We start from the raw sequence: 24,528 nt of genomic DNA, 5'->3' as shown, positions 1-24,528 counted from the left end.
GGAGGCAGAGGTTGTGGTAAGCCAAGATTGTGTCACTGCACTCCAGCCTGGGTGACAGAGAAAGAATCCGTCTCACAAAAAAAAAAAAAAAAAAAAAAGGCTGGTGGGGGCTAGCTGGGCCCTTTTGTCCTTCCATCCCTTCCATCCTGTAAGGATATAGTAACAAGGCACCACCTCGGAAGCAGACATGGGGCCCTCACTAGACATCAGAACTGCTGGCACTTTTATCTTAAGGCTTCCCAGCCTCCAGAATCTGGATAAACACATTTCTGTTGTTTATAAATTACCTAGTCTCAGGTATTTTGTTATAGCAGCACAACAGACTAAGAAATTAGCATTTATGTAGATTTTGGTCTTTTGAATACATTTTGGGGGTATATTTACCATGTTGCCTTAACTTGACCATAAGTTCCTTTTTGGCAAAATCTTTGTTCTCCTGCTTCAAAATCACTTATTAATACAGTGCCAAGTACAGCAGGAGGTAATAAAAAAGAGAAAAAAGGAAAACATAGACCTTTCTCATATGGAAGGTTAAGATGACTACTTCAGGTCTGACTCATAAAACTATCTCACATACAATTAGAAAACATAGAACAGAGAAGAAATAATTTTATATACAGATTCCCCTTCTATCCTCTACCCAATCCCAGTCCCCAAGCCCTTTTTATTCTCACAGGTCATGATCATATTTGTCTCATATTTTTTCATCAGAAGAAGGAAACCAGATCCTCCTCAAGGAAGTAATCTGAAGAGAATAACTGCTTTTCATAGAACACATGGAATTTCTAGTAAAAAAAAAAAAAGCTCACTTTTATTATATGCCTTATTTTCTGTCTCTTCTTTTATTATTACTACTGGATTCAGGGATAGTATAGGAAGTTCAAATAAAACAAGTTTTAGTTTAGTCCATTGTACAGTCATGTGTCGCTTAACAACATGGATACATCCTGAGAAATGTGTTATTAGGCAACTTTGTCTTTGTGTGAACATCATGGAGTGTACTCAGACAAACTTAAGTGTTATAGTCTATTATTCCTAGACTATAGACCGATAGCGCACATTACTGCACCGAGTACTATAGGCAACAGTAACACAATGGAAATTCTTTATATATCTAAACATATCTAAACACAGAAAAGGTACAGGAAAGATAGAGTACTATAATCTTACGGGACCACTGCCATATATGCAGTCTGTCATTGCAATGTCACTGTGAAGTTCATGACTATACTTAAAAGTCTAAAGGAGGTATTTGCCATTTACAAATGAAAGAAGTATGTGCTTAATTTGCTTAATAATGAATGGTCCCTAGATGTATACATTTTGGTGATAATACTAACAGACAAATATGTGAAAAGTGATTTCAAATGATGCATTTATATTTTTCCATAGGCACCTAACTACTTCTCTGTATCTTTAGAGTACTTTCCATTCAATAGATTCTTGTTCTAAGGAGCTAAGGCATCGGACTTCTAAAGAAAATCACATTTGTACCCATAAATTCTGATCTATAACATCAGATATGAACATACTGTAAATCAGAAGTTTCTGCTACTGATGTTACAGATTAAGAGGCATAAATTTCACTGAATATAGTATAGTAAGCAGCATATTTTGGGGAGTAACCAAAAGTCCGACACATTCTAAACTACCAGGAGAATTTCTCTTGAGGAAAAATACACATTCACAGTGGCCTTTTCAGATCTCCTAATATTTTATGGTGAGAGACTACATGACACAATGAAAAGTACTGAATTTGAAATCAGGACAACCCAACTCTAATTCTGGTTTTATCAGTAACATACTAACTGAAGTTATTTCTCTTTTTGGTCCTCAGATTTCTCAACTGTAAAATGTAAGACTTGAACATTCATTTCTGAAGTTTAAGTACATCCTATGCTGCAAAGTCAAAGTACCCAACTGGGATGCACTGACAATGTCACCTTGTGACTCCTAAGTGGGAAGTAGAATAAACACTTACTTGAGATTGTTTAATAACACGTTGTTTAGCGTTCGGTGACACTTGTCAATTCATTCATTCATTTATTCTAGCATCATATTCACACACTATTCAAATAAGTTAACATAAAGTGTTTTAGCAGGTTACACAACTATTAAATAATAGTCTTAGATACTCTGCTGGATATAAAATCAGCATAATTAACCTTTTTTTGGTTGTTTTTTTTAATCAACCAAAAAGACAAATTCCTCTAAATCTTCTCAAAACCACCTAATTTTATTTCCAAAGTTATTTCAGGCAATGACAGTCTCTGCCACATCAGGTGCAGAGTATCAGAATTAAGGAGAGTTTGGCAATGATATCTTGGAAATGACACCAAAAGCACAGGCAACAAAAGCAATAATAGAGAAATGGGACTATCTCACACTTAAAAACCTTTTTGCATCAAAAAACACCACGAACAAAGTGAAAAGGCAACCTCCAGAATGAGAGAACATATTTGCAAATCATGCACCTCATAAGGGATTATTATCCAGGATATAAAGCATTCCTACAACTCAATAACAAATTAAAAGGACTTGATTAAAAAGGGGCAAAGGACTTAAACAGAGATTTCTCCAAAGGTGATATGCAAATAACCAACAAAGATGAAAGGATGCTCAATATCACTATCATCAGAAAAATGCGATTTAAACCACAATGATATCACCTTGCATCCATTATGATGGCTACTATTTAAAAAAAAAAAAAAAAACAGAGAATAACAAGCGCTAGCAAGGATGTGGAGAAATTGGACTGCTTCTGTACTTTTGATAGGATTATAAAATGCTGCAACTGCTATAAAAGACAGTATGAAGGTTCCTTAAATAACTAAAAATAGAACTATCATATAATCCGGCAAACCCACTTCTAGATATATATCCAAAAGAATTGAGACTGAGCATGGTGACTTACACACAAAATCTCAGCACTCTGGAAGGCTGAGGCTTGAGGATCTCTTGAGACCAGGGGTTTGAGAACAGCCTGGGCAACATAGTAAGATGCTGTGTCTATTTTTTTTTTTTTAATTAAAAGGAAAAAAAATGCAAACAGGGCCTCAAAGAGATATCTGCACGCCAACGTTCATAGCAGCACTATGTAAAATAGCCAAGAGGTAGAAGCAACCCAAATGTCCACTGACAGATGAAACGATAAACAAAATGTGATATATACATACCATGGAAAGATATTCAGCCTTTAAAAGGATGGAAATCCTGTCACATACTACTATGAGAATGAAACCTGAGGACATGATGCTAAATGAAATAAACTAGTCACAGGAAGACAAACACTATGATTCCATTTACACGAGATATCAAAAAGTAGTCAATGTTGGCCAGACACGGTGGCTCACACCTATAATCCCAGTACATAGGGAGGCTGAGGTGGGTGTATCACTTGAGGCCAGGAGTTCAAGACCAGCCTGGCCAACATGGTGAAACCCCATCTTTACTAAAAATACAAAAATTAGCCAGGCATAGTGGCTCACGCCTGTAATCCCAGCTACCTGGGAGGCTGAGGCAGGAGAATCACTTGAACTTGGGAGGCAGAGGTTGCAGTGAGCAGATACAGCACCATTGCACTCCAGCCTGACTGACAGAGTGAGACTCTGTTTCAAAAAACAAACAAACAAACAAAAGTAGCCAATGTTATGGACTGAATTGTGTCCCTTCAAATTAGTAAGTTCAAGCCCTAACCCCAATGTCCCTATATTTGGAGATAGGACCCCAATTTTCCTGTATTTGGAGATAGGACTCCAATTTACCTGTATTTGGAGATAGGACCCCAATGTCCCTGTATTTGGAGATAGGAGGTCATTAAGATTAAATGAGATCATAAAAATGGGTCCCTAATCTGATAGGGCTGCTGTCCTTACCAGAAGAGGAAGAGACACAGGAGATCTCTCTCTCCTTTGACATGCACAGGAGGAAAGGCCATGCGAGGACACAGAGAGAAAACAGCCATTTACAAGCCAGGAAGAGAGCCCTCATGAGAAACCAACCCTTGATCTTGGAATTTTACCCTCTAAAATTAGACTTTTAGCCTCCAGAAAAAATAAATAAATGTCTGTTGTTTAAGGCATCTAGTCTGAAGTATTTTGCTATGGCAGCTCTAGTCAACTATAATATAGTCAAATTCATATAAGTAGAAAGTAGAATGGTGGTTACCAGAGGCTGGGGTGAGTGGGAAAGAGGGTTGTGGTTTAATGAGTATGGAGTTTCAGATTTGCAAGATAAAATTGTTCTGGAGATCTGTTTCACAACAACAGAATATACTTAACGCTACCGAAATATACACTTAAAAAATGGTTAAAATAGTAAATTTTGTATTATGTGTTTTTAAATACAATTTTTAAAATTAGAGTTTCAATTTTCCTGCTGAAATAAAGAAAAAAAGATAAGGAAATATTACTTTACAAGTAAAGACAACTACTAATACTATTCTAGGACTATGAAATATATATGGGTGTGGTTACATTTGTTTTTATTTCATTGGAAAAAATAACATATTTTTAAAACTATCTTAAGCTAAAACAACACATCTATTTTAGAGGCAATATTTAGAAATATATAGCAAAATAAAGAAACCAAACTAGTTTATAGTTTAGTCTCTATATTCTACTAAAGCTGAAAATAACATTTCATCATCATTTTTCCCTCAATATATTTTGTGAGAAAATGATATTAATAATAGTCAAATGTAGAATTGTTCTCAGCTCAAATTTCCACATTCCTAAGTTAGATATTTTATCCTTTGAAAAAGGTGGGAAGAACCACTATCAATACCAATACTAGGACTCATGTAACTTACAAAGTGAAGAGAATTCAATTTTAGCTTAAATGAAAAACACTTCTTTACTCCCTACTAATTGCATTCTCCTAAGTCTTTTTCTCCTAAAAATACAAAAACAAGATGCTTGATAACTATGAAATTCTTCACCAATATTTAATAAAAACAAATCTATTCTTCACATTTCCCTTACAGAAAAAGAGAGGTGTGACATAAACATTTATGCTTTTTGTCACTTATTCTGTTTAACCTAACAAAGTTAAAGTGGATTATATTTAATAGAAATTTTGGCTCACTGGGTGTGGTGGCTCATGCCTGTAATCCCAACATTTTGGGAGGTTGAGGTGGGTGAATCACTTGAGCCCAGCAGTTCGAGATAAGTCTGTGCAACATGGCAAAACCCCGTCTCTACAAAATATAAATATACAAAAAGTAGCTAGGTGTGGTGACATGTACCTATAATCCCAGCTACCTGGGAGGCTGAGGTGGGAGGATCACTTGAGCCCAGAAGGTTGAGGCTGCAGTGAGCCAAGACTGACCCACTGCACTCTAGTCTGGGTGACAGAGTGAGAGCTTGTCTCAAAAAGAGTAAAAAATATAAGGAAAAAGAAATTTTGGCTCATGTGATAGTAAGATTTTCTTATTTGCTGGCCTAAACACAATTTCAAGAAAATTGTGGGCTATATAACACACAGAGGGAAAAAGACAGACAAAGTTTGATTTTAGATGTCTTGATTAGGGTTTCTCAAATTTGGCACTATTGGCATTTGGGGTTGAAAAATTCCTTGCTGTGGGAGTTCTCCTTTGCACTGAAGGATGCTTAAGAGCATCCCTATTTACTAGAAGCCGGTAGTTCCCCAAGTTGTGACAACTAAAAATGTCTCCAGACATTGCCAAATGTCTCCTGTGAGGCTAAATTACTCCCAGTCTAGAGCATATGAGGCCACAGGTGGACTGATGAATTGGCAGACTTAAACTACAGAAGTTAACATAGAGTCTAAAGCCAAAAAGTTAATATTTAGCATCCAAATGCCAATAAGCAAACTAAAAAATGTAATATATGAAATAAATTATTTCCCCAATACAAAATGTGGAGCATTAAAAAAAAAAAAACCACTGGCGCTCACCAAGATGTGAAACTCTGGCTGGAGTGGGCAGGAGGGGAGGATGAAAAACAATACACTTCAAAGTGTTGAGTGTTGACAGAGATGTGTGTCTATTGCTAGAAAGAAGGAACACTCTAAAAATACTACATGCCACTTTTTTGTGTATGCTCAAGGAAATAAAACCATAGTTACATTTGCTATTTTCCTCTTTTAGACTACCATCTGGCAATCCACACTTCCACTAGAAAAAAGTTCTAGCCAATTGGACTAAAATAGTTAATACACCACCCCCTGTGCCAAAAATATGCCAGGAAGTCTACAGCTTGTTCAGTCACACCCAAAAAGACACTAATGTCCTTAAATGACAAAGTAAATAACTCACAGCATGTTTACCTACTGCTCTTCCTACCTTGGGGGCAGAGCGACAAACAATAGCAGGAGGAAAAATACAACAAAAGTAGTTATAAGCAACAGGCAAACTAAAGTAACCAAACTAATTTATTAGATGTCAACTTGTCCCTAAGACATTTGGAGTTTTAAAAAATCTACTAATTGAATACAAGAGAACACATATGACTATAGTCACAGTATTTCCAGTGTCAGAGGAATTTGTTAAGAATGAGTGAAGTAATAAGGCAGGTGCATCAGATTCTTATAATACTCTTCAAGAAAGGAAAGGTAAAGATTCTACATATAATGAATATAACAATCAGCAAAATAAATCACTTCCTTTTTCTTAATACTTGAAAGTTGTCAAAAGACAAACTGGTACATGCATACTAGTATATCCTGTGAGTTATCTTTCACTAATCCATACAGGCAGGCTATGGTAACAAGAACCTACAGTTACCAATAGGTAAATAATGATTACCAAATATTACAAAGATAAGCAGAAAACCATGCACCACTGCATAAACATTAATTGTATGCTTTGAGCACTTTTATAAGTACTCGTCTAGCTGAGCAAGACAGAGATGGTCCTGGTTCACGTGGAGTTTACATTTCAGGGCAGGAATTCTAGTGAAATAATCAAACATTTGGGAAATGCACCACCATGAAAGAGAGGTACCACACTCAACCTTTGTTTTCAAAAACAGAAGAGCCAACACCCAAGGAAAACATTAATAGAGAAAAAACAAGACTTTAAGTAAAAATATTATTATCACAGAGATTGTATCTGTAAAAAGAGATTATGACATAAGAGAAAATTTTGAGTGAATGCTCACATTTAAACATATCTGTATAAAATCTTAGAAAGCCAAGGATAAAAAGAAAATCCTACAGGTTTTTGGAGAGACAGAATAAGTATAATAAATTTTCAGATACCACAGATTGACTACAGTCCAAAGTTAAAAGAAGTATTAAAGAGTATACTTTATCACATTAAAAAATCAAACAAAGAATACTGAGTGAAAAAAATCACAAAAAGAGAACATATCAAATAATACCATACCTTTTTAAGGAAGTATTTATAATAAAGATACAAAACATTCATGGTCATGATGCATGACAGTAGACAAATGGAGGAGGGCTTCAGCTTAATATTTCTTTAAGAAGAAATACAACCATCATATCATCAGAATCACAAAGGATCCAACATAGGAAAGGGAGGAGGTTAGGGAGGGAGCAAAAAGACAAACATGAATCTCCAAGTCTTTCCTTGTTCCAGTGAGGAGTATGGATACTAATTAAATCTAAATATTGACAGTTTAAAAAAAGAGTAAATTTAAATGTGTATTAAAATTTTAAGGTTAATCACGAATAATCATTTTGAAGTAAATAAAAAAGTTATTTTTTGCTTCCAAATCATTGGAGGAAAGAAATGACACAAAGAGGGCAACCAATCTAAAAGAGCAAACTATGTCCAAATTCATCAAAATCACAATAAATGTGAATAATTAAATTCACCATTAAAATAGAAGGACTCTCCTACTGGAGTTTTATACTATCCAGCTATAAGCAGTTCATAAGGTATATCTTAATGCAATATACACTTGATTAAATGACACAAGACAGGTGAAAATAAACACAAAAAGAACAGATCAACATTTTTTAAAAAGTAAATATAGTAGTACTAACATCAGGTAAATATATTAGTAAGGTTCTCTAGAGGGATGGAACTAATAAGACAGATATATACATATAAAGGGGAGTTTATTGAGGAGTATTAACTCATATGATCAAAAGGTGCCACAACAGGTGATCAGTAAGCTGAGGAGCAAGGAAACTAGTCCAAATCCCAAAGCTGAAGAACTTGGAGTCCAATGTTCAAGGGCAAGAAGCATCCAGCACTGGAGAAAGATGTAGGCTGGGAGGCTAAGCCAGTCTAGTCTTTTCATGTTTTTTCTGCCTGCTTTATATTCCAGCCATGCTGGCAGCTGATTAGATGGTGCCCACCCAGATTAAGGGTGGGTCTGCCTTTCCCCAGCCCACTGACTCAAATGTTAATCTCCTTTGGCAACACCCTCACAGACACACCCAGGATCAATACTTTGTATCCAGTCAAGTTTATACTTAGTATTAACCATCATGAGTCAACCCCTTGTTAACTTGTACCCATACACATCTCCTGAGATCATACATAATCTTCAAATAAAAACAATAATAAGGTCATAATTATGCCTAATGTAATACAACTATCCTTCATACAACCGGAAATGCACCAATCCCCAACCCTCTATTCCATAAAGTTAACAATACTTAAAAGCTCATATGAAGTCAATAAACTTTATGTAACATGATAAAGGAAAAATGAAATATGATGAAGATAGTTTCTTAGTACAAGTGCACAAATGTGTTTTTAACAAAAGGAGAAGGAAATACTCATGACACTTACATTCCTTGTTTCTGCAACTGGTCATCTGATCGTAGCTGGTATTGATGACTACCTTCTTCTACTACCCATCCTGTATTCCCTTTGCCTTCAGCAAGCACCTCAGAAGGTTGTGTTTTTTTTCCGGATAGAGTGAACCAAACTTTCATTCCTGAAGGGTCTGGGTCACTTGTAGTCCTGCCTGGATTGAGCTGTTGTAGTTTCCCATTGACCTTAATTGCAGGGCATGGTAATACTAAGAGATGCCCTAATGGATCTCCTGTATTTCATGCATTCTCTTCCTTACTTCCATTGTGGAGTAGTAGACTGATTTCATCTTGATAGTCCAGGTCACTCACCGCAGGCAACACTGTTACTCCCTTCTTAGCCTGTTGACTTAAAGGTAGGAGGAGCCCAAAGTGTCCAGGTGGCAATCTTAACTTCTAGTTTAATGGAATCGTTGTTTTGTCTTCTGGTGGCAGCGTTGCTCCTGCTGGAACTAAGACCTCTAGGCCAGCGGAAAGTAATGTTGCGGGAAGAGGAAGCAAACATTTTGCTAGTGGATCACTATGGGTGCCACTTCCACTTCCACCCCTCGATTCCTGGACCCATGAATCCTGGCTATGGGAGAAACACTACCATATGCTGGATGCTGATTCAGAGCATACACAGCATTCCGGAGAACTTTGCCTCAGCCCTGTAAAGTATTGTCACCTACTTGCTGTTGTAATTGTGACTTCAAAAGGCCATTCCACTGTTCTATCCAGCTGCTTCAGGATGATGGGGAACACAGTAAGATCAGTGAGTCTCATGAGCATGAGCCCACTGCTACACTTCTTTAGCCATAAAGTGAGTGCCTGGGTCAGAGGCAGTGCTGTGTGGAATACCATGATGGTGGATAAGGCATTCTGTGAGTCTTCGGATGGGAGTCTTGCAGAAGCATTGTGTATAGGATAGGCAAATCCATATCCAAAGTGTGTATTCCACTGAGGACAAACCTCTGCCCTTTCTATGATGGAAGAGGTCCAATATAATCAATATGCCACCAAAGAGCTGGCTGATCACCCCCCAAAATGGCGCCATATCAAGGGCTCAGTGTTGGTCTCTGCTGCTGGCAAACTGGGCACTCAGCAGTGGCTGTAGCCTGGTCAGCTTTGGTGAGTGGAAGTCCATGTTGCTGAGCCCATGCATAACATCCATCCCTGCCACCATGGGCACTTTGTTCATGGACCCATTGGGCAATGACAGGGTGGCTGGGAAAGAGGCTAAGAATGAGTCATCCTATCCACTTGATTATTAAAATCTTCCTCTGCTGAGGTCACCTGTTGGTAAGCTCTCACATGGGATACAACTATCTTCACAGTTTTTGACCACTCAGAGAGGTCCATCCACATACCTCATCCCCTAATTTCTTTGTCACCAATTTTCCAATCATGCTTCTTCCAAATGTCTGACCATGTCAAACCATTAGCTACAGCCCATGAATCAGTATATAATTGCACATCTGGCCATTTCTCCTTCCATCCAAGGTTCACTGCTCCAAGTTCTGCCCCCTGGGAAGAGTTCCCTTCACTGCTGTCATTCAAGGATGTCCCAGAAAGGGGCTATAGTGCTGCAGCTGTCCACTTTCAGGTGGTGCCCACATATCGTGGAGAAGCGTTTGTGAACTAGGCCCTAGTCTTCTCTTCCTCTGACAACTGATCATAGGGAACTCCCCATGAGGCCACTGGTGTAGGCTGGGGAAGAGACAGCATGGTGGCAGGAGTGGAGACCATGGGCATTTGAGCCACTTCCTGAAGTAACTTACTTGTGCCTTCAGGACCTGCTCGAGCCCAATCATGTATATACCGCTTCCATTTGATGATGGAATGCTGCTGTGCAGGACCACTTTATGGCTAGACAGGTCAGAAAGCACCCAGTTCATGATAGGCAGTTCAGGTCACATGGTGACTTGATGATTCATAGTCAAATATCCAGTTTTCACCAAAGCCCAGTAACAGGCCAAGACCTGTTTCTCAAAAGGGGAACAGTTATCTGCAGAAGATGGAGGGCCTTGCTCCAAAATCCTGATGCATCCGCTAACAGCGGAGATCCCCTTATGGGGGCCTGCCAAAGGCTCCAACAGCATCCCTAACTGCCAATGACACCTCAAGCACCATTGGATCTGCTGGGTTATATGGCCCAAGTGGCAGAGCAGCTTGCACAGCAGCCTGGACCTGTTGCAGAGCCTTCTCCTGTTCTGGACTCCACCCAAAACTGATAGCCTTTTGGGTAACTCGATAAATGGGCCAGAGTAACACACCCAAATGAGGGACATGTTGCCTCCAAAATCGTACCAGGCCTACCAGGTGTTGTGCCTCTTTCTTGGTTGTAGGAGGGGCCAAATGCAGCAACTTTTCCTTCACCTTAGAAAGAATATCTCAACAGGCTCCACACCACTGGACCCCTGGAAATTTTACTGAGGTAGAAGGTCCCTGAATTTTAGTTGGATTTATTTCCCATCCTCTGGCATGCAAATCTCTCACCAATAAGTCCAGTGTGTTTGCTACTTCTTGATCACTGGATCCAATCAGCATACTGTCCTCAACATAATAAACCAGTGTTACATCTTAAAGAAGGGAAGAGATCAGGGTCTCTCCAAATAGGATTATGACACAAAGTTGATATACTCCTGAGGTAGGACAATAAAGGCATATTGCTGGCCTTGTCAGCTGAAGACAAATTGCTTCTGGTGGGCCTTATGGACAGGAGTGGAGAAAAAGGCATTTGCCAAATCAGTGGCTGCATACCAAGTACCAGGAGATGTGTTACTTTGCTCAAGCAATGAAATCACATCTGGTACTGCAGTTGCAATCAGAGTCACCACTTTGTTACACTTACGATAATCCATTGTCATTCTCTAAGAGCCATCTGTCTTCTGCACAGGCCAAATCAGAGAGTTGAACAGGGATATGGTAGGAATCACCACCCCAGCGTATTTCAAATCCTTAATGGTGGCACTAATTTCAGCAGTCCCTCCAGGGATGCGATACTGGTTTTGATTTACTGTTTCTCGAGGTAGAGGCAGCTCTAATGGTTTTCATTTGGCCTTTCGCACCATTATGGCCCTCAACCTACGGTCAGGGAGCCAATGTGGGGGTTCTGCCAGTTGTTAAGTATGTCTATGCCAATCATGCATTCTGGCACTGGGGAAATGACCACAGGATGAGTCTAGGGACACAATGGACCTGAGCTAAAACTCCATCAATTACCTGACCTCCATAAGCCCGTACTTTAAGTGGAGGAACACAATGACATTTTGGGTCCCCTGGAATCAGCGTCAGCTCAGAGCCAGTGTCCAGTAGTCCCTGAAATGTCTGATCATTTCCCTATGCCCAATGAACAGTTAGCCTGATAAAAGGCTGGAGGTCTCCTTGGGGAAGGATGGGAGAAAGATTCACAGTATAAACTGTCAGTAGTGTAGAGCGGTCCTTCCTCAAGGGGACCCGGTCTCCCCTTCATTCAAGGCGCTCTGGGTATGTGAACTGGCTCAAGTCGGGAAATTGATTGAGGGACTGTGATTCTCTGCTTTTATAATTCAAATTAGTCTGGAAGTTCTCTGCTTATATAAATTAAGTAGGAATGCAGTAGGCTTCCTATCACTTCTAGGAACATTGTAATTAGCCAATGCCAGAGTTCGACAGGAGTCAGATTATTCTGATTGCTGCTTTGCCTCTTCTGTCCATCACAGTAGCTATGCCCAGCTTGCCTTTGACAGCTGAGTGCCACCACTTGGCCCCTGCCACCTCGGGATCCAATTATTCCAATTGTATTTAAATTTTGTAGTTGAGTGACTGCAGTTCCCACTGTTAGATCTGACATACAGAGAAGGGCTCTTCAAGGATGAAGGTGCTGCCTTCACAAATCTATTTCACAAAGCACTGGCCAAGGGTATATCTTCTGGACCCTCCCAGCTGGGATGAGTAGGTCTAAAGAGACTAATCCACTCCACCATCCCTTCCTCTACATTAAACGAAGAGAGATCAGGCACTTCCAGCTCACTCACAGTGGGCCATTTTTAATTCATCTTTCAGTTAACCAAGCAAATAAACTATTAGAACTTTTTGTAACTCCCCAAGCTGCAGTATTAAATGCAAAGTCCCTAATTAGTGGGCCCAAATCAATAAATTCAGTCTAATCCAACTCTATGTTCCTTCCACCATTATCCCACCCCCTTAATATCCATTCCCATGCCTGTTTTCCAGATTTCTGTTTATATACATTAGAAAACTCAAGCAGTTCTTTTCGATTGTAGCACACCTCCTGATGGGTCTCACTCTCAACCTCACCTCTAGGGGTCCAACGGGACTTTAGTCTAGTTATAGGTCTAGAAGCAAACAGAGGTTTTGGGGGTGGCTCCTGAGGAGAATCAACATTATCTTGCTTGGAAACTACCTCTGGGGAGGCCATTGCTATTGCCTCAGGCAGTACAGGGTTTATCTCCTCAGACAAAGGTAGAAATGCTGATGGCAGCACGGGCTGGGGAGGGGATGTTGCCACTACTGGGGATGGCGAAGCTGTTTCTTCTGGCAAGAAAGGTTAATTAGAGTTTATAAGCTCAGTATCCCCAACTTCATCAGGGTCCTCCCACATGTCCCCATTCCAAGTTTCAGGGTCCCATTTTTTCCCAATTAATCCCCTCACTTTGACAGTAGACACGTGGTGAGGCTGTGCATACACTTTTCATTGTAGGTCAGCCACTCACATGATAAAAACTTGTGTCTGATTTTCCACAATTTCAACTCTTTCTCTACAGGAGATAAGATTCTCACTCAAGGCAATCTTAGCAGATTTGAGGCTCAGTATCTGTTTCTGAAGCTGGGAGGTAGAATCCCTGAGTTCATCATTTTCTTTCATCACTTTGTCCAGTGAATTTAGGAGCAACCAACCAACTTCATTATGTTACTTAATATAGTCAAAGGTATTATGCATAGAGTCACTAAACTCCTTGCCTCTCATGAGCAGTGAATCAGGAGTGTCAAATGCATTTATTTTGCATAACTCTCTTAACAGTTCATGCCAAGGACTATCAGTGTTCTCCATGTTATCAGAAGTAGAGACCTTAGCATTTTTGGATGTAATCATATTAAGCAGCCAACTCCAAAAACCTCAAAACCAATGAAAGAACTCCATCCTTAATATTCTGTTCCTCTAGAACAACTCCTGGTACCAAAATCTGTATTAGTTGGGGCTCTCTAGAGGGACGGAACTAATAGGATATATATAGACATATATATGTAAATCTTTTTATATATATTTAATTCTTCATATATATAAAGCCATATATATATCTTCATATATAAATATATAAATCTTCATGTATATAAAGAGATATATATATACACACACACACATATATATGATCATATTAACTCACACAATCTCAAGGTCCCACAATAGGCCATCTATAAGCTGAGGAGCAAGGAAGCCAGTCCTAATCCCAAAGCTGAAGAACTTGGAGTCCAGTGTTCAAGGGCAAGAAGCATCCAGCACTGGAGAAAGATGTAGGCTGGGAGGCTAAGCCAGTCTAGTCTTTTCATGTTTTTCTGCCTGCTTTGTATTCCAGCCATGCTGGCAGCTGATTAGACGGTGCCCACCCAGATTAAGGGTGGGTCTGCCTTTCCCCAGCCCACTGACTCAAATGTTAATCTCCTTTGGCAACACCCTCACAGACACACCTAGGACCAATACTTTGCATCCTTCAATCTAATCAAGTTGACACTTACTATTAACCATCACAGCAAATTAGAATGAAATAAAAACTAGCATTAAATTGAAGAAGAGCAAAATCTCCTATTGATAGTATATTCAATTAGTTGTCATGCTTTTATTTCTCTAACAATACAGCTTTAAAATATATAATGTGAAAACTAGAATCAAAACAGAAGAAAATTACTTACATAATCATAATGTAAGATTCAACATACCTGTCACGAAAGTCCACATTTCAATAAATAGAAAAGATGAATATAAAGGGTTTTAATAAATTTGATGATATAAACCTAAATATATAAAGATACACACACACACCCACACACACACATCAAAAGAGAATATAATCAATGTACAGCTTAATAGCTGACTATGTGTAAGGGCACCAAAAGTAAAAAATAAAAATAAAAAAAAAATCCAAGCACTCAAAAAGAGTCTCAAAAGCATAAAACTGAGATGCATCCATTGAACATGCCTCAATAAAATATAAGGATAGTGTCAAGTACATCTGTTTCCTTTAGAATCACATCAGATAGGCAAAAATCTAAATGGAAATTTCAGTGAGAATTCAGGGTAATGGACATTTATAAAAACTTCAGGTGGGAGTATAAATTCATGATACCTTTTTACAAAATAATTTGGTATCACCTCTCAAAATTTTAAATGTCCATACCTTTGACTCAACAATTGTACCTCTAGAAATTCCTATAATATAGAAAACTTATAATCAGAAAACAAATATACAAGATTACAACACTAATTATAACAGCAAAAAAGTAATAAACCAAATATCCATTAAAAGAAAAATGGCTAAGTAATTTATAGTATCTTCATTTCATAAGATGTCAAGCACTGACATGGAAAGAATCTCTAAGACATGGGCTTTTTTTAGTGTAAAAAAATACACATGTTTAGGTGCAAAATGAATAGAAAAAGAAGTGGAAGAGTACACAACAAACGTTTTACTTCTGGAGAGGGATATAATTTTACCTTATATATGTCTCTTAGTGTTTGGATCTTTTATGACTGGTACTACTTGCATAAGAAATGTAATTAACTTTTTCAATGTCTTATTTACTTTCCAGAAAAAGACTAAGATCCTTCCGTTCTTAGGACAAATTTGATCAAACCCATCTGAGAGTACAGGACAAGTACAAACTTTGATTCTGTTACAATAAAAATACCCGCTGTTTCTTTTTCTGGGAATGATCTTCCATCAGATATGGCTCAGCACTTCACTTCCTTCAAGTTATCTGCTTAAATATCACTTTATCTAAGGAATCCTTCCTGACTTTGCAATATAAAATGACAACATCCTACTCCCATCCTACCCCTCGCCAACTACCTTACCTTGTTTCATTTTTCACTAGAGTAATTTACTACCAGTATCCTAGTGTGCTTATCTTTAAAGTGGGGATGATAATAGTACCTACCACACAGGTTGTTGTTAGGCTTAAATGACCTATGAGTTCTTAGATGAGTGCCTGACACATAGAAAGAGACGTAAGAATCTGTTTTGTTTATGGTCTGCCTTGCCCCATAGAACAACAATGCTAAGAGGTAGGGGCTGTGTTTTGTTCATTATTGTATCCTGATGCCTGGAAAGTGCTTATTGGTAAATATTCATCACCGTTGAAGTCGGATTTAGTACTGCAGTCATATGTACAGACAGCTTAGATTACAAGAAAAAAACAATAATTTTGGTAAAAGCAAGCTTTCTGCATATTAGCATGAATCATCTGTAATAATTCAACCTATTTTAAACATATAATATTTAGCAGTATGGCTCCTAGAAGCTTCAAGCAGGGAAGGGGTATAGTGGCATTTAATTCATTAATTTCTTAACACCAACATGACAACAAAAGATAAAACATAATGTGGATGAGAAAACAAATGCACAACTTACTTTTCATTCCTGCTTTTGATGCATGGCTGGTAGAGGACCTTGACAGCACTCCTGGCAGAACTAGAATCTGCTTTCAATGTGTCTTCCAACAATGGGAATTTTTTGATATATTTGGAATTTCTCAATGATTCAATCACCAAACTGTCTGAATTTAAAAGCCACAGCTAAAGATGTGAAGAGAAAGTCCAAGTATAAGAATGTTGTCACCTTATCTACATCTTATGACTTTTCAAAAACAAAAAAGAGACTATGAAAATCCCAGAAAAAATAAATATGAGAATCATGTACATAATTTTAAAGCTAGGTAGGCCTTTCAAAATGTAACACTTGGTAGAGCAATTGACATAAAGTTAAAAAAAAAAAAAAGACAACTGACTCAGAGAAAATACGCATAAGTAAAAACGTTATTATCTGTAATATACAGAGATTCAGTAAGGAGGTAAAACAGCCCGAGAGAAATACAGGCAAAGAATATGAACAGAATTAACAGAAGAAATAAATGATACATAAACATATATTAGAATCTTAATGTAACTAATAAATGTGAAATTTTGTGCCACCATTTTTCTTTCTTTTTTTTTTTGAGACGGAGTCTCGCTCTGTTGCCCGGGCTGGAGTACAGTGGCCGGTTCTCAGCTCACTGCAAGCTCCGCCTCCCGGGTTTACACCATTCTCCTGCCTCAGCCTCCCGAGTAGCTGGGACTACAGGCGCCCGCCACCTCGCCTGGCTAGTTTTTTTTTTTTTTAGTAGAGACGGGGTTTCACCATGTTAGCCAGGATGGTCTCCATCTCCTGACCTAGTGATCTGCCCGTCTCGGCCTCCCAAAGTGCCACCATTTTTCATTGATCAGACTGGCAAATATAAAAGGATTGATAACATCTAGTTCAGAAAAGGGGTTTGAAGTGGGCATTCCAATACACTGCTGGTGGGAAAGTGTTTTGGGATTTGGATGCATGTGATTCACTGAGGGAGAACTCACAGGAGAAAGGAAGTGAAGGAAATGGGATAAGGAAAGGGAAAGAGCTAATTAAGGATATAGAATCATCTCGAGTCTGGTTTCGGCCTGATCCATGGGGGAGTTCTACAGCATGAATCCCACCTACAGAGTTTGGTCTACCTTGAGACAAGACTCCCTAGCTTTCTGTGCCCCAGGATCAAATCACTGGCAGTGGGCTGACCAAGAAGGGGTAAGTCAGGGAGATGGGATTGTGGCGGACAGGTAACTTCTGGGCAAGGCAACCCCTGTCATCTAAAAAGGAAGTCTCTGGAGAAGGAGGCAGCTGTGAGCCATTATTAGCCAACACTGTCAGCAGCTGGGAATGGGTGCACCAACCCAGTATGGGGTCTGGGTGGCACACCAAAAATGCCTACTATAAAAGATAAATTAGTACAACTTTTTTGCAAGGTGATAATTATCTGAGTTTCAAATACAGAAATTCTAATACTATATTACATTAGAAAGATCCATTTCTAAAGATGTACTAAAAGACACAGGCAAAGATTATTTTCATTGCAGTTCAGTCTTATCAGCCATACAGCAAAATTCCAATCATTAAAGAGCCAGACCTATATTTAAACTAACAAAACAATCCTCAAGATACATACTGTGAAGCAAGCAGGTTGCAGAAAAACACTAATCATGTGATACTGTTTTTTTTTTTTTTAAACAAATAAACACCTGTGAGTGTACATAGATATAGTTGTATATGGAAAGAATAAAAATAATGAAGTACACATATCAGACTGTTATTACTGATTGCCTCCTGAATAGTATGATATAGCAAGGCAGGAAAGGGAACACTTTATGTTCTTCGTGGTCCCTGATTGTGTTTCAAGAATACTTTATAAAAAAGAAAAATCTAAATACATGTTAGAAAGTTTCAGAAGTTCCTACTCCTGATTTTCAATTTGAAATCTTAGAATAAAAGAAAAAGTAAAACTGATTTCAGATAACTGTGAGGTATGTTCCAAATGCCTTTATGAAACTAAAAAGCTAGTAGGGAAACATAGTAACAAAAAGGAGGGAAGGGTCTGAGGTTGCTGTTAGGTGTGACTGTAGCTGGCCATCCATTATGGGGACCCTATGCTCTTCTAATTGCAGGTAATTTCTATGAAATTGAGCACTTGAGCACCTGGAACAGTGTCTTTCATATAAGAAGTGCTCCATACATGTTTACTGGTCGAATAAAATAGATGTAGTAGAGAAGATATTTGGGCTATGATTCTTGGTTATCCACATAAATGCTCAAAATTTGTTTCTGAAGGACACTATTTTTAATAGAGGCAGTGTAATATTAGGCTCTAGTGGTACATGCTGGGATGATTGTTAGCCACAAAGCCTCTTCCTCAAAAATGGCCACTGTTTCTCAAATATCACAGAATCAGAGCAATTAAAAACAACAAAAGAAGGCCAGGTATGGTGGCTCATGCCTGTAATCCCACTATAATCCCAATAGTTTGGGAGGCCAAAGTGGGAGGATTACCTCAGCCCAAGAGTTCAAGACCAGCCTGGGCAACATAGCAAGACCTCATCTCCACAAAAAATTAAAAAATAGTCTGGGAATGGTGGAGTAGGCCTGGAGTCTCAGCTATTTAGAAGGCTGAGGTGGGAGGATCACTTTAGCCTGGGAAGTCGAGGCTGTGGTGAGCCATAATCCTGCCACTGCACTCCAGCCTGTGTAACAGAGTAAGACCTTATCTCAAAAAAAACAAAAAACAAACAGGAGCAATAGGACATATTCTAAACATAAGAGTATGAAATAGAAAAAAAAAGGGAGACAGAATACTGTTATAGTGACCAAAAAAAAAGTCATTACAAACTGAGAGTAAAAAATCTGATTTTGGCCAGGTGCAGTGGCTCATGCCTGTAATCCCAGCACTTTGGGAGGCCAAGGCCGGTGGATAATGAGGTCAGGAGATCGAGACCATCCTGGCTAACGTGGTGAAACCCCATCTCTACTAAAAAAGTACAAAAAAAATTAACTGGGCCTGGTGGCGGGTGCCTGTAGTCCTAGCTACTTGGGAGGTTAAGGCAGGAGAATGGCATGAACCCAGGAGGCTGAGCTTGCAGTGAGCCGAGATCATGCCACTGCACTCCAGCCTGGGGAACAGAGCGAGACTCCATCTCAAAACAAACAAAAAAAAACCCTGATTTTGTGGTATGAGCTTCTAAATAGCAGGAATCAGGAATTTTCTCTGTATCCCTAGTACCTAGCACATAGAGGCACTTGATCATCTGCTATTAAATTAAGGGAGTTTGATTTATGAATTAAACTGATATTAACTGTTTTTTTTTAAGATGGAGTCTTGCTCTGTCACCCAGGCTTGAGTGCAGTGGCACCATCTTGGCTCACTGCAACCTCTACCTCCCAACTTTGAGTGATTCTCCTGCCACAGCTTCCTGAGTAGCTGGGACTACAGGCGTGGGCCATCCACCAGGCTAATTTTTGTATTTTTAGTAGAGATGGGGTTTCCCCATGTTGGCCAGGCTGGTCTCGAACTCCTGACCTCAAGTGATCCACCCACCTTGGCTTCCCAAAGGGCTAGGATTACAGGCATAAGCCACCATGCCCAGCCTGATATTAACATTTTTAATCACATTTTCCACACCTGAGAATTAAGAAAAAAAGATGAAAAAACTAAAGAATTCTGAGACCTTGGATTCCTAGGCTACAAAAGCTGGATAAAATAATTTCTTACCAAGATAAACACTTTGTCGTCCTGACCTTGAATCCTGAATCTAAAAGTGCTTCTAGCAGAGGACAGCTGCACCAGACACTGGGTGATCACGCTCTGGACAAACCGAGACCTGTTTGAACAGAAATCAATTTTCACAATGTGTGTCTCATAACAACTCTAACTGGCAAGATAAGCAAAAAATACCCACAGGATACCTAACAGGCAGAGACATCCACATTCCAGACTTTTCTATGTACTACTCATTACCTCACAATCCACACTGATGTGGATTTTAATATATTTTAATGTATTTGGGTTTGCTTCATTCTTCTTAAAATCTATTCTCCAATCCTTAATACACTTTCCACACCAAACCTAACTATTCACTCCTACTGAATAAAAAAAATCATGTTAGAACAAGTCAATACTCCATTTGTGCTGTAGCATATTAAACAGAGAATAACTAACTTACAAAAGAAGGCAAGAAATTTCCTTCCAAACATCAGACAGTATTGTCTACATTTTCTTCCATTTAGATCTCCCTAAAGTGTCAGCTCTGAGGTACAGAATCCAAGTATTTACATAACGATACATTTCAAGGCTATACTCAGATTGCCATAATTTTAGGATATCAACAAATAAACAGGAATAAAGGCATATCATAGTTAACTTGTTTGCAAACTAAGAAGAGTCAAAGAAATAAAAACACTAATAGATTTAGTGACTAAGTACCATGTTTTTAAAACATAGGAGTCATTTGAAACTGACCTATGTTTCAAATTTTAAATAATTCAAATTAAAACCAGAAACTATTCAAAAAACTTATTGGTGACTAGGTGATAAGATTCTAGATATCTGGCACATAGAAATAAGCATAGAAAACTTTCAGAATTAGAAGATTTATAAGAGCACATTTGTCTACAGCACTATATGAGCAAAACATTTTTTTAAATCCTCAAATCTTTTATATGTGTGGTTTGGTTCAACTATCTAAAAGGCTTTCTCTTTCCTTTTCCAAATAAAGAAAGGTATGAATAAAAATGAATTCCCATATCATCAATTGTACTTCCTTTTTCCTAAATTTGGAATTACAAATATATACCATAGAATACTATTTAGCCACAAAAAGGAACGAAATAATGGCATTCACAGCATCCTGGATGTAATTGGAGACTATTATTCTAACTGAAATAACTCAGGAATGGAAAACCAAACATCGTATGTTCTCCTTCATAAGTGGGAACTAAGTTATGAGGATGCAAAGGCATAAGAATAATACAATGGACTTTGAGGACTTGGGGAAAAGGTGGGGGGAGAGGTAAGAGAAAAAAGACTACACACTGAATACAGTGAACACTGACTGACTGGGTGATGGGTGCACCCAAATCTCAGAAATCATCACTATTCATGTAAGCAAACATCATCTGTTCCCAAAAACCTACTAAAATAAAAAATAAATTCAAAACCAAAAAATGAAAAATAAAAAAAAAGGTCTGAATAGCAGAAAAAAAGAAATTACAAATAAATGTAATTTGCTATTTGTACCTTGGTATGATGGGGAAACTCCTCTCAGATGACTGAATGATTATCTCTGTCATGTAAAACTTGGTGGTTTCTAGAAACAAAAAAGAAAATTAAGACTCTCCCCAATACACTAATAATTTTATTGTGGGCCTGTTGACTCCAAATTATGATATTCCAAACTAAATATTAAACATACTGGTAAAATTAATATTCAGTAAACATTTTCCCAAAACTACTTAGTTTCAGAAGACAAAGCACTGGTCACTACAAGGAGACAGTTCTGAAGCTTCTGTGTCTTTTTAGAAAATAATGCCCAGAGATTCTGCTCACACATATGGAAGATTACAAAAGTTTGTCACATCACAGGCATAGTGTACTTAGATAGAAATTAGTCACTGGGTTTCCTCAGTCCTACAGAATAGCTACAAACCTGTAAGTCAATGAAAAAGACTTCTGGTTTGTTTTTGGTTTTGATGTACTATTTTCCCAGACAAAGGCAGTTCTAATGGCTTCCACTTGGCCTTTTCTACCATAATAGCCTCAATTCACATGTTGGGGAACTAACATGGGAATTCTGTCAGCTGCTAAGCGTGTTAATTTGAGTTAAGCACTCTGGAATTTGGAAAAAATAATCACAGGAAGTATTCAGGGATCCACTGGACCCACTGTGAGATGGACCTGAGCTAAAACTCTATTGATCACCTGACCCCATCCCCTACTCTAACTGGAGGGCCACAGTGATGTTTTGGGTCTTCTAGAATTGGTGTTCATTTAGAATCAGTGTCCAGCAGTCCCAAAAGGGGTGATTATTTCCTTTTCCCCACTGCACATGGGGAACTGTTACCCTGAGAAAGGCCATGGTTCCCTTTGTGGAAGGCTGGGAGAAAGATTAACAGTATAAATTTTAGGTAACATACTAGGGTTTTTCATTGAGGGCATCTGCCCTTTCCTTCATTCAAGGTTTCCTGGGTCTACAAAGGCTCGAGTGTGAGAATTGAGGGGCCAGGACTCTCTGTTTTTATGATTCAAGCTCGACTTTTCTTCACTTGACATAGAACTTTCTGCTTATACAAATCAAGTAAGATTTTAGCAGGCTTGCTATCTATTTCACTTCTAGACAACACCATGATCAACTAGCAAACACCATATGACTGAATAACTCAGATTATTCCAATTGTTGCCTTGACTTTCTGTCCATTATGCTAACTATACCCATCTTGCCTTTGATGTTTGAGTGCTCCTATCTGAAAAGGGGTTTTTACTCATAGCATCCCAAAACACAGATGCGGTGAACCTCACATTAGAATCTACCCAGAATCTCAATGACTCTATTGATGTACAATTCTCACTAAATCTGGTTATCTGATTGCTTACAGAAAAATTTAAATAGATATTTAATAGACATAAATGTGAACACAACCATCTTGGAGTTCTAAAAAAATCTAAGAAAAAGTTTAATCTCACTAACAATGAAGAAAATGTACATCAAAATAACATTTTTTTTGCATCAAACAAAATGTTCTAAAATGATAAGGTGTAGTGCTGGATACACTTATTCACAGAGATGGATATGCTTATTCACATACTGCTGTGAGAATTGAAAATGACAGACTTCTGGAAAGCCACTTGGCAAAGGCCTTAAAATTGTGTATGTAGGACTGGGTGCCTACATATACAATCACACCTCATGCCTGTAATCCCAGCACTTTGGGAGGCCGAGGCAGGCAGATCACCTGGGGTCAGGCGTTTGAGACCAGCCTGGCCAACATGGTGAAACCCTGTCTCTACTGAAAATACAAAAACTAGCTAGGTGCAGTGACTCATGCCCGTAGTTCCAGCTACTTAGGAGGGTGAGGCAGGAGAATTGCTTGAAACCGGGAGGCGGATGTTGCAGTGAGCTGAGATAGCGCCACTGCACTCCAGCCTGGGTGACAGAATGTGACTCTGTCTTAAAGACAAACAAACAAACAAAAAATTGTATATGTATTGTGACACCATAACTAAACATATAAGAATTTATTTCAAAAAAATACTCACTGGTATATGAAAATACTTATCTATAGTGATCCTCACAATAATAGCAATAGAAAAATACTGAAAACAAGTGTCTAAAAATTGAGGATGGGTTAAACAGATATTCAGGCAACATAATTCCATGCATGTTTCAAATTTTAAATAGGTCAAATTAAAACCAGAAACAATTAAAAATGAGGCTGTCATTAAAAATGGTGTTGTTGGCCAGGTACAGTGGCTCACACTTAATCCCAGCACTTTGGAAGGCCAAGCCAGGAGGATCACTTGAAGCCCAGGAGTTTGAGACCATCCTGGACAACAAAGCAACAACCTGTCTCTACAAAAAAAAATCTTTTAAAAATTAGCCAGGCTGTGGCATGTGCCTATAGTTCCAGTTACTTGGGAAGCTGAGGCAAGAGGATTGTTTGAGCCCAGAAGTCTGAGGCTTCAGTGAACTACAGCCTGAGAGACAGAGTAAGATCCCATCTCTTAAAAAATAAAATAAAATAGTGTTGTCAAACAACTTTTAATAAGACAGAAAGTTATTTTTTGAAAAAGTGTGTAATTGCTTAATATTACACACAGAAAAGGTCAAAAAAATAGTTTCATAGATTAATATATAGAGAGCCATGACAGATTTACCCATTTCTCCTTAAAGATCTGTCAATATTTACTATTTTGAAGTCATGTTGTTACACAAACTAAATCTTTTTAACTTTATGAAATGACTATGTATGTATGTATTTACTTATTTAAGACAGGTCTTGCTCTGTTGCCCAACTAGAGTACAGTGGTGTGATCATAGCTCACTGTAATCTCGAACTCCTGGGCTTCAGTGATCCTTCAGCATCAGCCTCGTGAGTAGCTAGGACTACCACAGGCATGCACCACCATGCCTGGTTAATTTTTTGTAGAGACGAGGTTTCACTATGTTGCCTAGGCTGGTCT

General features: G+C 38.4%; 1 protein-coding gene across 1 annotated transcript in view; it reads right to left on the bottom strand.

Annotated features, from left to right (window-relative positions):
- UBE3D (ubiquitin protein ligase E3D) overlaps positions 1 to 24,528 on the bottom strand; it is a 189,082-nt gene that overhangs the window by 125,136 nt on the left and 39,418 nt on the right. Inside the window, exons 6-8 of the mRNA XM_011931970.1 lie at positions 21,589 to 21,658; positions 20,065 to 20,173; positions 16,365 to 16,528 (exon numbers count right to left, since the gene is read on the bottom strand). Of these exons, the coding sequence (XP_011787360.1) occupies positions 16,365 to 16,528; positions 20,065 to 20,173; positions 21,589 to 21,658 (343 nt within the window). The remainder of the gene's footprint in view (positions 1 to 16,364; positions 16,529 to 20,064; positions 20,174 to 21,588; positions 21,659 to 24,528) is intronic.

This window comes from Colobus angolensis, unplaced genomic scaffold (genome assembly GCF_000951035.1).
Source record: "Colobus angolensis palliatus isolate OR3802 unplaced genomic scaffold, Cang.pa_1.0 Scaffold920, whole genome shotgun sequence".
In the NCBI taxonomy this organism is placed as follows: Eukaryota; Metazoa; Chordata; class Mammalia; order Primates; family Cercopithecidae; genus Colobus; species Colobus angolensis.
This window is presented reverse-complemented; position numbering and strand designations above follow the sequence as displayed.